Source organism: Wyeomyia smithii, chromosome 3 (assembly GCF_029784165.1).
Source record: "Wyeomyia smithii strain HCP4-BCI-WySm-NY-G18 chromosome 3, ASM2978416v1, whole genome shotgun sequence".
Lineage (NCBI taxonomy): Eukaryota > Metazoa > Arthropoda > Insecta > Diptera > Culicidae > Wyeomyia > Wyeomyia smithii.
In genome coordinates, this window is record NC_073696.1 from 173,687,514 (window position 1) to 173,701,364 (window position 13,851).

Below are 13,851 nucleotides of genomic sequence, written 5' to 3' on the forward strand. Positions count from 1 at the left end.
AAAATCTTTGAATAAACATCAATCGAAAAAAATCTACCAAAATTGCAGCCTGAATGGCGCTGTAGAAAATCCTCTGCGAAACAAAATAGGTTCGGGGTGATAGAGATAGGTGTCCCTCTATTTCAAACTTCAATTGATTATTGTTAAATTTTGCTAAATCACTTTTACAATCTGAAAAGAAGTGCTGACAGAGAAAATAATAATGAACCAATTGATTTATTCATGTTTGCATTTCACCTTACACATTTCGAGTATTTCGTACCAATTCACAGGCGGCTCCTAAAGCTGCCTAAAAAAAGCTCCCTACCCTATATTGTATATGAGTTTTTGACGTAGGTATACATCTATCTTTAGAGGTGAAAATTTGGATTTGGCTCACAGCTTATAAAGCGTTGAATGTAAACGCTTGTATTTCGATAACTTATATTTTGATAACTAAAATTTGCCGTGACTAAAATAAATTCCATTATTGTTGAAGAAGCTGAACATTATAAATTGATTGGGAACTGATGTTTTTTATATCGATTAGATTTTTTTTAACTGTAGGCAAGTATTGAGCAAACATCAATGATAAAGCTGTACGAATTTAAGAAAGTAAACATGCCTCCCCAGCTGGTCTCGAGGTACGATGCTGGCCTAACAAGCTAGTCGTCGTAGGTTCGAGTCTTGACTCGGGAGAGACTGTTAGTGTCAGTAGGATCGTAGTGCTAGCCCCGCAATTGTCCTGTACACTTGACGGTTGGCTGCGAAGTCTGTGTAAACAAAAGGTCAAGTTTCGAATCGGAATGTAGCACTAGGGCTTTGCTTTTTTTTAATGCAATAACAATCAATCAATCATCCTTTGACGTGTTAAAGTATCGATTTCAATCTCATTCAACTGGAAATACTGGAAAAAATCAAAATCTTTCATCGATTTAAAAATGCAGCTCTGCCTGTCTGTCTGTCTTTTCCATATAGGCTTGGAAACTACTGAACCCATCGCCGTGAAATTTTGTATTTAGGGGTTTTAGGGGCCGAGAAAGGTGACTAAGGGGCCATCCACATTCTACGTGGACAGCCTTGGGGGGAGGGTGGATGGCCCCTAAGATAGTTCGAAACCCCTCCCTCTTCTGGAAGGGAGGTCAATGACCGCAGACACCATTTTGAATTGTAAGATGGCAACTTCTGGGAAACAGCCGAAAATGAGTGAATACTACTCAATATGGATATTTCCGTAATCGTGATGATGCATAGAAGACAACATTTCAAATTCAAAGATGACCATTTTCAATTTCTAGAAAACAATCAAAATCACTGAATATCATTCAATGTGGGTATCTCTGAAATCAGATTGATGCCAAAAAACAACTGAAAATGATCGAATACCACCCATGTATGGATATTTTCAGAATAGAGTACCGTAAGCTGGGGTGCCTTTGATACCTTTTTTTAATATATCTTAAATATTTTAAAAATGTACTGAATATGAAACTGTTTGATATTTTTAAAATGAGTACTGGCATGCATTGAGCAAGATCCAGTCATTACTTTAAAAGTTAAGCAACAATTCTGCTGTTTCTGAATATGCTTTAAAATTTTTAAATCAATCATCATTCCGGGGTGACTTTGATCACTTCATTGTTTAGATAAAATAGGAGTGCAACTTTGCTACTTTTGCAAATCTGAACAACCTAAAACGACTTCAATGAGTTTATAAACATAAGAAGCAATTTCGGGGCTATCCACAGTCTACTGAACAGTTTATGTAGGCGATTTTTATTCTCGCTTATTTTCCGTCGGTCTAGTTCCGCCACTGTTGTGGCCAATCACCGACGCCCAGGGAGGCAACTCCACATCCAGGACCCTAACTCACGACCCGTTTATTAACGGACCGGCGCCAACGGCTTTACTTCCTCATGCGATGGAAGGCGTGTTCCCAGAGATTTTTCGCCTCAGAAAATCTCCCGGTGTCGGCTAGGATTGAATCTAGACCAGTTGGGTTGGTTGTGAGTGGATCACCATCGACACCTATGTCGGCGGTGGGATTCGAACCCAGGCGTCGAGCGTGGTTATGTGGGCGAGTGTCCAAGATTCATACAAAATTTTTAGAATATGTATGAACGATTGTCCATTGATAGGGAAGGGGGTCCAAAAACACCAAAAACTAGTTCACGTGGAATATAACTCATCTAATGGTCCAAAGTTGCACGTTACGTGACGTCTTGGGTGGTCGTTAAGAAAATACATGTAATACACTGTCAAGATTATTGGGATTCAACATTGTCTTTGAGAAGAAAAATTCAAAAATAATAATGAAAATCGTTGTATTAATATTTTCTTATCTTAATAACAAATATGCGATCAAAATAAACAAACTGTACGTATCGTAGCTTGTTATTTTGTATCTGCTTGAATCGATTGTTTGTATGCGATAAAAATCGCTCAAAATCCACTTTATTTTCAATCTATATTTTAGTATGAGAAACGCTATTTAAATAGCAGGAAATGCATGAATAGTAGCAATGTAGACATATCTAAACACAATTAGTTAAGGTTACGACAAATCTCAAGCTCTACGAGCGTCTTTTATGACAAATTCAAAAAAGAGGTAGACTGATCAAAGTCACCCCAGTTTACGGTACATCACTTCTAGCCAAAAGTCGAGGATGTTGTCATTCCGATAAAACCAATCATTTCAAAAGATTTATCATTTGACTTTGATTATATCCTATGGCCGATTCGTCGTGCATTTACAGACTGTAAACAAATAATTTTTTTAAACACAAAAATTGGCGGGACGAAGTTTTCGAGGTAAATGGGTTAAAAATACTTTAAAATTTGATTTAGTTTATAAATTGATTGCGATATCGGCTTCAAAACGAAATAATTGAACTCAAAAAAGTCCAACCTGTTGTTTTTATCTTACAAAAGAAAATTGTTCTTTTACGTTCAAATACTTTTATTTAAGTTCCAAAATCATTTGCATTGTTTCTCTGTAGAATATTCTATAACTCATAATTTACTGGAGTAAGTGAGATTAATGGACTTGATAACTTGATAACAAAATTATCAGTATGATATGAAAAATCCGATTTATCTATCTGCGCTACCAAATATGGAAGGGTCGCTGGTTTCTTATCTGGATGCATCGTTATCTATCACTAGCCCGTAGTGAGGAGACGTGCATTTAAATTGATAACCAGATTTGTGGATCCAACAAAGCACAATGAAAACTTTAAAGTATCGGAACCATATTCATGTTCAAATCCCTAAAAAAAATTAGGTAAATTAACAAAATATTGCCATACTTAAGAAAAACATTTAGCGGGACTGATATGCGATTATTTTTAATATGGAACAGTTTGACCTCATTTTTTTGCTGACTGTTTGGAATAAAAACAACTTTTTTGTATTCTCTTTTTTTTGTATGAAAATCTATTTGAGACTATTAAGCGATTATAGTCAGTTTAATATTTTCCTATGAGTGATTTTGACTGTCATACTGCGCGCGTTAGTGCTTGTGGATTCATTCATAACCCGATTGTCTTCCACCAGACTAATCTATTCTTTTTTTTCCTTATCGTGAACCATCCACCAACTAGTTACTTAGGGGTACAACGTGCTATGGTCTATAAATTATCTACCGTTCAGATTAGAGATTTTAGGTCTGAAGAGAAGTGTTGTGGAGAAAAATTTCTTGTCCAAGTTGATATATATGATGAAGCGCTTTTTTGAAAATGATCAAAAATTGCATTGAATTTTTGTTCAAAAATCTCAGATTGTGCAAATTATTGCATTAAAAAAGGCTCTCAAAATCATCCATCTTCTGAAGAAGTTTTTTTAAATTTTTTTATGCACTGTTTTTAACACTGTTTTTTGTAGATTTCTGAACGTCTTCGGCATTGGTTTTCCTCGCCGAGTTTGTGAACATGTCGAAGAAAACCACTGCCGAAGATGTTCAATATTCTAGATCACTGGTTCTCAACCTGGGGTTCACGAAAGCTTTCAGAGGCACGCGAAAGAAAAATCAGTAATGGCGGACACAGAAAGATTTTTTCATAATACTTTTTTTATTATACAAACTTGCTCTTGTAGCAATCAAATAAATCATAATTCAATTAGAAATCTTAACTAGACTACCACATCATGATCTGCCACTGCTCTCTCCCACTCTGCGAAAACATTCCAAGTCAGGGGGTACAATTGATTTGGAAAATATCGCCAAGGGGTACGCGGACTAAAAAAGGTTGAGAACCGCTGTCCTAGATAAACAAACTTTGAAAATTTTTCAATTTCTTAAAGATGCAGTTTATTCTGTAACACATCGATGACATCATGCTAATGCGAGAGTAAAAAGTTGATGGCCAATTTTAATTAAATGAATGTTTTGCTAGGCTTTAAAAACATTTGTCAGGCGACATCGTGGATCATTGTAATATAAGGTACAAAGTCAATATATGAGATTTAACAGCGATAGCATTGCCCTGGCCATGACCATCAAAAGTGTACCTGAAAGGCTGTAGACGTCTCAATGTTCAGTATCTTGCGCTGATTGATATTTATTTTTTCCTGTTCTGCTACAAAACAACAAATTTGCAAGAATACGTTAGAGACAAGATCATACCGTTAGAATAAATGAAAACCTCAGCAGCGTTGATGATTGAATTGTTTGTTGACTCTTCATGATAATGAAATTATCAGAACGGAAAAATTTCGATTCATCTGCGCTACCAAATATGGAAGGGCTTCCCATCTGAATCGTTATCTGCCCTTATCGCAAGTCTATAGAGCAAAACGACGCCGAATAACTGGTGATCAATATCCAGTTCTTGTTTTAAATGAAAGTTTGCACACATATTTACTTTAGAAAACTAAGTCTTTTCTGTGCGTGGAAAAATTTTTCAGAACCGAGAGTAATTTTCATGAAAGACGTATACATTTTGCATGGAATTCATTCGAAGCATTGTAGCTCAGAAACCTTTGGTTGTGTAGAAAATATGTCGGACAAAGAGTTGTAGGGAACTGATGATGCTGTAAGCTCGAAAAAAATATACACCGCAGAAAAAAATATACGCCGCCGGGAAAAATATTTTTGACTAGAGCAAATTCTAAAAAAACACTAAATTTCAATTGAAAAATTGAATATAGGAGAACTGCTCCATTATTCATTTCATTAGGCAGCTATTCACGAAGAATGCACGGATTAAACACCAAATTTTCACGAAATAATTGAACAAATAAACTAAATATGCTAACGTGCTCATATGAAATCGTTTAGCATTGTATATTTAGTAAAAATAAATAGATTTATCCTGAATTTTGTAAAACAAACCATTTTCCACAATGCTCCCATATCCATCTCAAAACATGAATCACTGCTCAATTATTCATCTCACGACGCCCCCATATTCATCACACTGTTAATCATGAATGAAACACATTATCATAATTGAACGTAGCCGCACCCCGTCGTAGTAGGTTACCTAGATATCCGCTGCAGTTGTTTACGTGCAAAATTGGTAACCTAGGTAACCACTACAGTGCTGTAGATTTATGGCAATTATGTCGGAATAATTCAACATTTTCAGTATGATTTTTTCGTATTAACAGAAACTGATTTGGCAACTTTTGATTTTCTTCAACGCAGTGAAAACAGATTAAAATACATACAGTTGATATTTAGGAATTGTAGAAATTCATCTCATATATTTCTACTAATTTAAGCTTGTTTTAGGAAATTTGAGGTGAACATTTCAAAGACTAAAGTATGCTTAGTCTAGAGAGTGATTTTGTTTAGTGATTAAAATAAAAAGTGGTCCGCTAGTGATGAAAACACTTTGGTTGGCTGCTGACCGAGTCCCGTTGTAGCCGTATAGAACGTTGCGTGGATTTTGTTTTCTAAGGTAGGTGATTGAATTAAATGAGTTTTCGAGTGCAGATGCCCAACTATAATATCAAATTTGGTGCTTTTAAGTGAGTTTTTGAGGATTATACTTTATGAGGAATCTAAAGTGAACTAAGAAGAATCCATTCCATAGATTAGCAAATTGGTTTATGAGAAAATATGCGATTTTTCCTGTTTACAATTGTGTTTTCATGTTGAATGAGACGAATATATGGGCTGAGATGAATAATGGAGCAGTTCCCTAATATGGCCTTTTTGTTTTAAAGAAGCTTGAAATTATAACAAAACTTTTTGTAAACAGGCCAGGTTCGAGAAATGAAAGAAACTTTTTTTTATAGGTTAAGTTTTTGGAAAATATTCAATTTCAACATTTTTCAAGATATTCATGTTTCAATGATTTTGAACATTTTAAATAATCGTTTCCAACTTAAAAGCTCACAACAGTTAATTCATTGAACGCTTCCCTTTGTCAAGTTATTTTGAATTTTAATTTAAAGAATTATAAAATGAACAATAAGTTCTATATCAATAATTTATTGTTGTTAATGCTTTATTGTTTAAATTTGACATTGTTATTAAACTGGTGGTAAAAAGTAAATTTTCCTTACATTTTGCAAACTGCAGGACTGTCGACAATACGTTTCCTTTTTGTTTTTTTGTGTGGACATATAATCTATTCTAATATTGCCCAGGTGTTTTCTGTACACCGCACTTCATATAACTGGCAGTATCGAAGTGACACGTCATCATTATTATACCAGTTGGCCCGACATGACTAAGCAAAATAGCAAAGCTTTGGTGCTACATTCCGATTCGGAACTCGACCTCCTGTTTTGCTTATACATAGACTTCGCAGCCAACTGATCAGTGTACAGGACAATTGCGGGGCTAGCACTACGATCCTACTGACACTAACAAGCTTTTCCGAGCTGAGACTCGAACCTGCGACGACTGACTTATTAGGTGAGACCGTCTGGGAGATTTTGTGGTCCCCGTGGTTTTGTGGTTAGCGATGTCGGTCGGCTAGCTCTCCCACACGGTTGTGATATCGGGTTCGATTCCCGATCAGGTCGAGGATCTTTTCGAGCTGAAAATTTTCTCGACTCAGCACTGGGGCACGGTGTATCGTTGTACTTATCCTACAACATGCAAAATGTGCCGAAAACAATATCGATAACGAATTCTCTCAACTAACCTAGTTGGTCGAGACCGCATTAGCCCCCCAGGCTAGCGTGCCATATTGTTTTTGTCTAGGAGATCTGGGCCCGAAAAAACAAGGATCATTTTTCACAGATCACAGCATTTCATTGGATCTGAGCCATTTCTGGGCACCTCCAAATCCGTCGTCAAGCGCGAACTTAAATCATGGGAAAAGCTAGAAATAGCTAACCGATGAAACAATACACAGGGCTGCAGACAAGATAAACAGTTTATCAATTCAAACGACTTCGATACCTGAAATCGAGGGGTGGTTAATATGATAGAAAGAATAGCACTTCTTAATCCCTAGAAGTACTCCTCCATATGGGGTGTCTCGATCAAGGCGAATAATGTTAAAATCATGGATGTTGAGATCAATGTTCGAAGTAAGCCAAGTTTCACAAAGGAAAAATGCATCTCATTTTCTTTTATTTATCAAATCTTTAAACGAATCAATTTTTGGTAAAATACTTTCACAATTCCACTGTAAGAAAAAGATAGAATCCTTCATATAAGTGAATGAATTAGCCATCGAAGGATACAATCGCTGCAAGGAGGGGCCATTGGGCAGTCAACTGCTTCAAAAATGATCTAACTGTTTGGAGGAATGCTGTGAGAAAAACTTTAATTGGATCGGGTACATTGAAAGCTAAGTTTCGAAAATCCAGTCCACAATGTCTGAAAATTTCACCAATCCAGCATTTGATTTATCAACTGGATGTGTAAAAGAAACAACTGGGGTTTTAGATGTTCCTGGAAGTGCTGGGAACTCCTTCTGGGACTTTAAATTTGCAAGCCCAGGAGAAGTTTGCTTCTGTTTTTCTGCAGCACTTTTAGGTTCGTTTGTACCTTTCATTTCACGCTGAAGAATCCTAGGACCTTTTCGAGGAAGTTTAGGAGAGGAAATATTTTTCCTCTTTCTAGACTCCCCAGGATTTCCGTTGGTGAATCGTCAGAATCGGTTTCATCAGAGAACAACAGATCGAAATGGTTTGATGTAATGGGAGAAGTGGTAACAAATTTTCCTCACAGTGAATACATTTTTCAGCATTTTTACTGCAGGAATCATCAGCATGATTCTCCCCACACTTGCCACAACGTGCCTTATTGCAGCATTAGGCGACTGTGTGGCCTAATTGCTTGCAATTCAGGCAGTTCCTGACGCGGGGCACGCAGAGCCGTACAGAGAGGCGAACCCGGTGGATCGAGATGTGGCTTGGTAGTGCAGATCTGGCGAACGTAACTCGAAACGAGTCTGACGGAGTATATACTTTTTTGCCACCGACGAGCGATACCGACCGCAATTGCTTGCAGTCGAGCACCTTCACACCAGGACATTCGTTATTCTTAAGGTACCTGGTAGCACTTTCCAAAATGCACTCGACGAACAGACTCGAATCGGTCACGACACCGTCGATTTCCACGACACGATTCCCTCGGAGCAAGTTATATCGTTGGCCTTTTTATGGTCCTTGACTACGACACTGAGCTTGTTCGGCCTGACCTATGAAATTTCAGTCACTGCCTTATAATGTGACGTCAGGTCTTTCGAAGCTGTGAAATATACAAGGATTTCGATTTCGGCCCTGCTTTCGGCCTGAAGTTTACAACCGCTGAAAGTGCCAATCCGGGGTTCGGTGATGGTGGCGTGGGAAGCGAGGGATCTACATCCATTGCGTTAAATCTAGCGCACGTACCTCTTTACTTCTTCCTTCCAGCAGGGTTGGTTGTCCGAGCGTTCGAAGCTGCAGCCGTTTGCTGCAGAACAACACAGCCAAACAGCAGCGAGCCTGGTACGGAATCACTTCACGTAGCGACACAACACAATAGCCGGCATTTCAGCATTCATTTGAATGCAAGTTACAAACGTCGTAACATGCATACAAGTTTTTACTCAAGATATTCCGTTTTTTCTTCTCGGTGTTATTTATAACCTTGGACATAAAAAGAATTCGAAATTTGTATCAGCCTAATTACGTTCAATTGTCAAAGTGCTTCCAGATTAAAAATATTAAATCAGAGAATTTATTGACATTTTGTTTCTAATGAAACAGACGAATACGTTCATATAAATATATGCTTTATAATTTGATATCAACAAAACGTTTTTGGGGAGCTTCGTAGCCGCAAGGTTCTAGAGTTTGCTTTGACAAGCGGTAAGTCGCGTGTTCGAATCTTAGTAGAGTCAGGCCATTCGATACCACAGGGCATAAACATGGATTAATTCTCAGGCCCCTCCGCCTAAAAAATTTCTCTCCGAACTGAAAACTTTTATTTGAACCTTCGAAAATTTCATCTACCTACCCATAGCCATAAGTCAGAAAGAATACAAGCACACACTGTAAAAAGGAAAAAAAATTGTAAACAGTAAGAAACGTTAGGACAATGCCACAAAAGATAAAAATTGCTGGTCGCAGTTGGGTACATAAAAAAAAACTCTTTTTTTTTTGAAAGATTTGGACCACTGCGACCATTGTTTTGATCTTTTGTGGTAGAAAAAAAAACTCTTTTTGTTATTAATGTAAAATTGTAACTTGCGTTCAATACTGGGTTCCTCTTAACTCTTATACACTTCTATCCTTTCATCATATTCTTATATATCAAAATTTGTAGTTTGATTTCTGAACCTAATATAAAGGATAAATAAGGATGAATAAGAAATATTTTAAATTATCTTTATTTGGTAAGCATAAAAGAAAGTGGTTATCAATTTCGTCTATTGTCAATTTCGTAAGAAAATGTTTTAGTTTTGTTATAGGTAATAACCTCGGTAGAGTAAAGCTATAAACGATGATGTGTCATTTTACTACTTGAATAAGGTATATTGTACAGAGATACTGTGATGATGAATTTTAATTACTCTCCAGTGTACGTAATCCTACAGTAAATCATAGCGCCATATGCTTTATGGCGTAGAAGAACAGGATTCTCAAGGAAAATTTTTCGAGTATGCCATCACGAACGGATCACATTATATAGAACGGTGATAGTGATTGGTGTCATTCTGCAATGAATTCTACTATTGTTCAAACTTTGAGCGTGCAAGATATAAGTGAATCACTGAAAGGGTTCGGTATTGCTGATTATGCAGTGTTTTCGTGCATGTTAGTAGTATGTCTGGTGATCGGTGTTTTCTTCGGATGGAAAGATCACCAAAGATGCCGGCAACAGAAAATGTCGAGGCGAAATTCCGAGGCTTTGGACTATCTGGTTGGCGGTCGTAAGCTCAAAATTTTCCCAGTTGCAATGTCATTAGTAGCGAGGTATTCTTCTGATATGAAATGATAAAATAATAGAGTTAACATTTTTGAACCAACTTCAATAGCTTCATTTCGGGTATTGCCTTGATTGGAGCATCAACAGAAACGTATCTGTACGGAATACATTTTGGATTTATTTTTATTGGTATAATTTTGATGGCTATTAGCATGAACTATTTGTTCATTCCTATATTTCACGCATTGGAAATTACTTCTGTGTATGAATATCTTAATCTACGGTTTGATGAAAGAGTGCGATTACTAGGATCAGTATTATTCACTCTGGCTACGGTAGGTTACAAATGATACTAAGCATAACAAATCATTATTAATCCGATCCGATGGTATTTCAGTTACTTCATTTACCAATTGTAATATTCGTGCCTGCATTAGCATTTAACCAAGGTATGTTATTGTCAGGTATAATGAATATTTTTGTATAAAATGGTGAACGTATGAAATAGTTGATATATCTAGATTATGATTACCACTGCAGACGAGCTTGAACGGAGTTCAAGGTTCAAGTACCTGTTATTAAAATTCATGCTCATCACATCGTTAGTTCATTCATCTCTCATTCTTCAAATTTACGTTTACTGCTTTAAAGAGAAGAGATATGATAGAAAAAATACTGGAGAGAAAGTTACGATGGTATATATAGAGTTGGTACAACTGACATGCTGTTAAAACAAAAACAGTATGGGCATTATTTTTTATCTGGTAAATAGGGCAGAATGTATATAAAAATTGAATATTATACTTATAAATATCCTAAAGCAGCAAAAAAATTTGCACACAAACTCACGTTACCTACTTCACTGTGTTGGCCGACGGACCGTTCATCGGTCTAACGAAAGAATTAGACATACCCAGCTTTTTCTGTCTTAGGCAGAGCAGTCGTTTTCAAGCCACCTCGTACATTAGCAGATTGTGCATTGTCTTCCACCGCGCACATCCACCAAGTGCGAGGCCTACCACGAAGTCAACGGACTCTTCCTGATTGTCTGCTGATATTTTTGGCAGCTCTTTTGTCAGGCGTTCTGGCTACATGTCCAGCTCACTGAAGCCAGCTTAACTGTGTTACCTTCACTATATCATCATGTTTGTATACCTGGTACCAATTGTGATTGATTCATGCGCCTGTGCCACACTTGTTATTGTAATTTACCACCGAGTATCGATCGCAGAACTTTACGCCTTAGCTCTTCTCAGTGTCCATGCTTCATGACCGTCAATGACCACCGGAGATATCAGCGTCCTATATAGCGCTAGTTTTGTGGGAATTTGCAAACTACGGAACCTCAGCTGGTTGCGTAGTCCATGTCACAAGCGACACAAAACCAGTGCAAATTTGGATTGGGCCTTTGCACAATATATCGAAGGTTCACATGAATTATGCGTGCTCTTAATCGTTTTAAGCGTCAGAATTTGTATTCCCAGTAGCAAGCGACCGTAAACGACTGAACCCTAAACTGTGTTAGGTATACGAAAATGCAAATATTTTCAAGCGAATAAATCAGTGTGGGTCATAACATTCCAATTGGTCGTCGTATGTTCGAATCCCAGCTTAAGAAGGACTGTTGCATTGCATCAGTGAGATCGTAGCGCTACTTCTAATCGCCCAGTGCACTCCAAAGTCTGTCAGTTGGCTCCAAAGTCTGTCTCGAACAAACCGAAAGTCTGAACAAATGTAGCACCTTTGCATCGATCTGTTGTTCTAGCTTCTATGAACATATTTTGCGATTAATATTTATTGATGTCTATTCTATTGTTCTTTTATTTAGTTTCAGGAATTAACGTGCATTTCATAACAACGGTCGTTTGTACAGTTTGCATTTTCTATACAGGAATTGTAAGCAATCCTGTACTGTGCGGTGAAAATTACGAGAATTATAACATATCTTACTTTTCTAGGGGGGCATCAAGGCAGTGGTATGGACAGATGTTTTGCAAACGATTGTGATGGTTGGATCATTGATATTAATTATGTGGAAAGGAACGTCAGATATCGGTGGAATTGGAGTTCTAATTGAACGAAATTTGGCTAGCAGCAGGATAGAACCTCCAAAGTATGAATTTGAGAATAACGTTGTTTTGTGAGACACTTACCCTTGTACTTATTTGAAGTTTTAGTTTAGATCCTACGGAAAGAGTCACTTTTTGGACAATTATTTTCGGTGGAGGAGTATTTTGGATAGCGAAGAATTCGATCCATCAGATGATGGTTCAAAGATACTTATCATTACCGTCATTTCGCGACGCTCAGCGAGCTTTGATTATATATACAATCGGAATAATATGTATAATATCTATGTGTTTTTACAATGGATTACTAATTTATGCAACATTTCATGACTGCGATCCATTGACTACAAAGCTCGCTCGGGCCAAAGATCAACTGGTGCCACTACTTGTTATGAAGGTACTTGGCGGGTATCCCGGATTGGCTGGTCTTTTCATATCAGGCATTTTTAGCGCCTCACTTAGCTCTCTATCGACGGGCCTGAATTCCTTGGCAGCCATTGTGCTAGAAGACTTCGTTAAGCCACTCCTCAAAAATCAACAGACAGAGCGACAAACTCGATATTTGATGAGAGGAACTGTATTTTTTTTCGGTACAGTTGCCCTTGTACTTGTAACACTAGTAGAAAAACTCGGAACTGTTCTCCAGTTATCCATGAGTTTGGTTCCAATTTCACTTGGGCCTTTGTTAGGGATTTTCCTAACAGGAATGTTGCTCCCGTGGGTCAAACCGAAAGTATATAGATTATAATATATTGTTCTCAACGTTCGAATAATTGTTTTTGTTTTGTTTTTCAGAGTGTTTTGATTGGAGCAGCAACAGGTCTACTTATAATGGCTTACATTGTCATAAGAGGTCAGATAGCAATTGCTGCTAAAGAAATCATTTATCCTGTTAAACCCGTTTCGATTGAAGGATGTTTGTATACGTTTGACAATAGTACAGTGATGGCACAACATCCAGTATCAATTGAAAAATCTGTTCATCATGTTTCGTTTCTTTACTACACACTTATTGGAGCTAGTGTGACGTCGGTGTCTTCACTCTTGTCCATATTTGTTTGTGGTCGACAGGATATTTCGAAACTTAACCCACTGCTCATCGCACCATTTCTTAGACAGTATTTTTATTCTCCGCGCCATTCTAACAATGTTGGTGTAGTTCATTCCTTCAAAGAAGTTGATACGAAATTGTAATCATCGTTCTATTTAAAATAATAAACTGTTCTAAAATATTCTTAAAATGTAAATTATTGTTGAAAGTTCCAACAGAGACTTCCGCTCATCATGGCCAAGACTTTGCAAGAAGCGTGCACGCGACGGACGTTGACAACGTCTTTGATGTTTGCTCTTAGAGATAGGTCGAGTCTACTGGTGTAAATTAGGTGAATCTGAAGCTGTCGCTGCTATTATCAGACAGACAAGGTAAGTTAAACATCATAATTTACCAAGTTAACAAGTTGTCATCGAATCAGATGCAGATCT

At 37.3% G+C, this 13,851-nt stretch overlaps 1 protein-coding gene across 2 annotated transcripts; it reads left to right on the plus strand.

The window, feature by feature from the left end:
- Positions 1–10,067: 10,067 nt before the first annotated feature.
- On the plus strand, positions 10,068–13,601 carry LOC129730234 (sodium-coupled monocarboxylate transporter 1-like). 2 transcript variants are annotated; one of them, XM_055689392.1, is made up of 7 exons: positions 10,068–10,347; positions 10,410–10,635; positions 10,698–10,749; positions 12,129–12,196; positions 12,259–12,413; positions 12,472–13,102; positions 13,165–13,601. In XM_055689392.1, exons 1-7 carry the CDS (start codon positions 10,094–10,096, stop codon positions 13,561–13,563), a joined length of 1,785 nt encoding a protein of 594 aa, XP_055545367.1. In that variant the 5' UTR covers positions 10,068–10,093; the 3' UTR covers positions 13,564–13,601. The 2 variants fall into 2 exon arrangements, with proteins under 2 accessions (XP_055545367.1, XP_055545368.1); XM_055689393.1 differs by lacking the exons at positions 10,410–10,635; positions 10,698–10,749 and having other exon boundaries at positions 10,068–10,304.
- Positions 13,602–13,851: the final 250 nt, after the last annotated feature.

Excerpts from the sequence above, each read along its gene's own strand:
- LOC129730234 (XM_055689392.1), top strand. The coding sequence starts at position 10,094 with ATGAATTCTACTATTGTTCAAACTTTGAGCGTGCAAGATATAAGTGAA. Across the intron at positions 10,348-10,409 it reads GCAATGTCATTAGTAGCGAG|CTTCATTTCGGGTATTGCCT; the intron begins GTATTCTTCTGA and ends CAACTTCAATAG. Across the intron at positions 12,414-12,471 it reads AGCAGGATAGAACCTCCAAA|TTTTAGTTTAGATCCTACGG; the intron begins GTATGAATTTGA and ends ACTTATTTGAAG.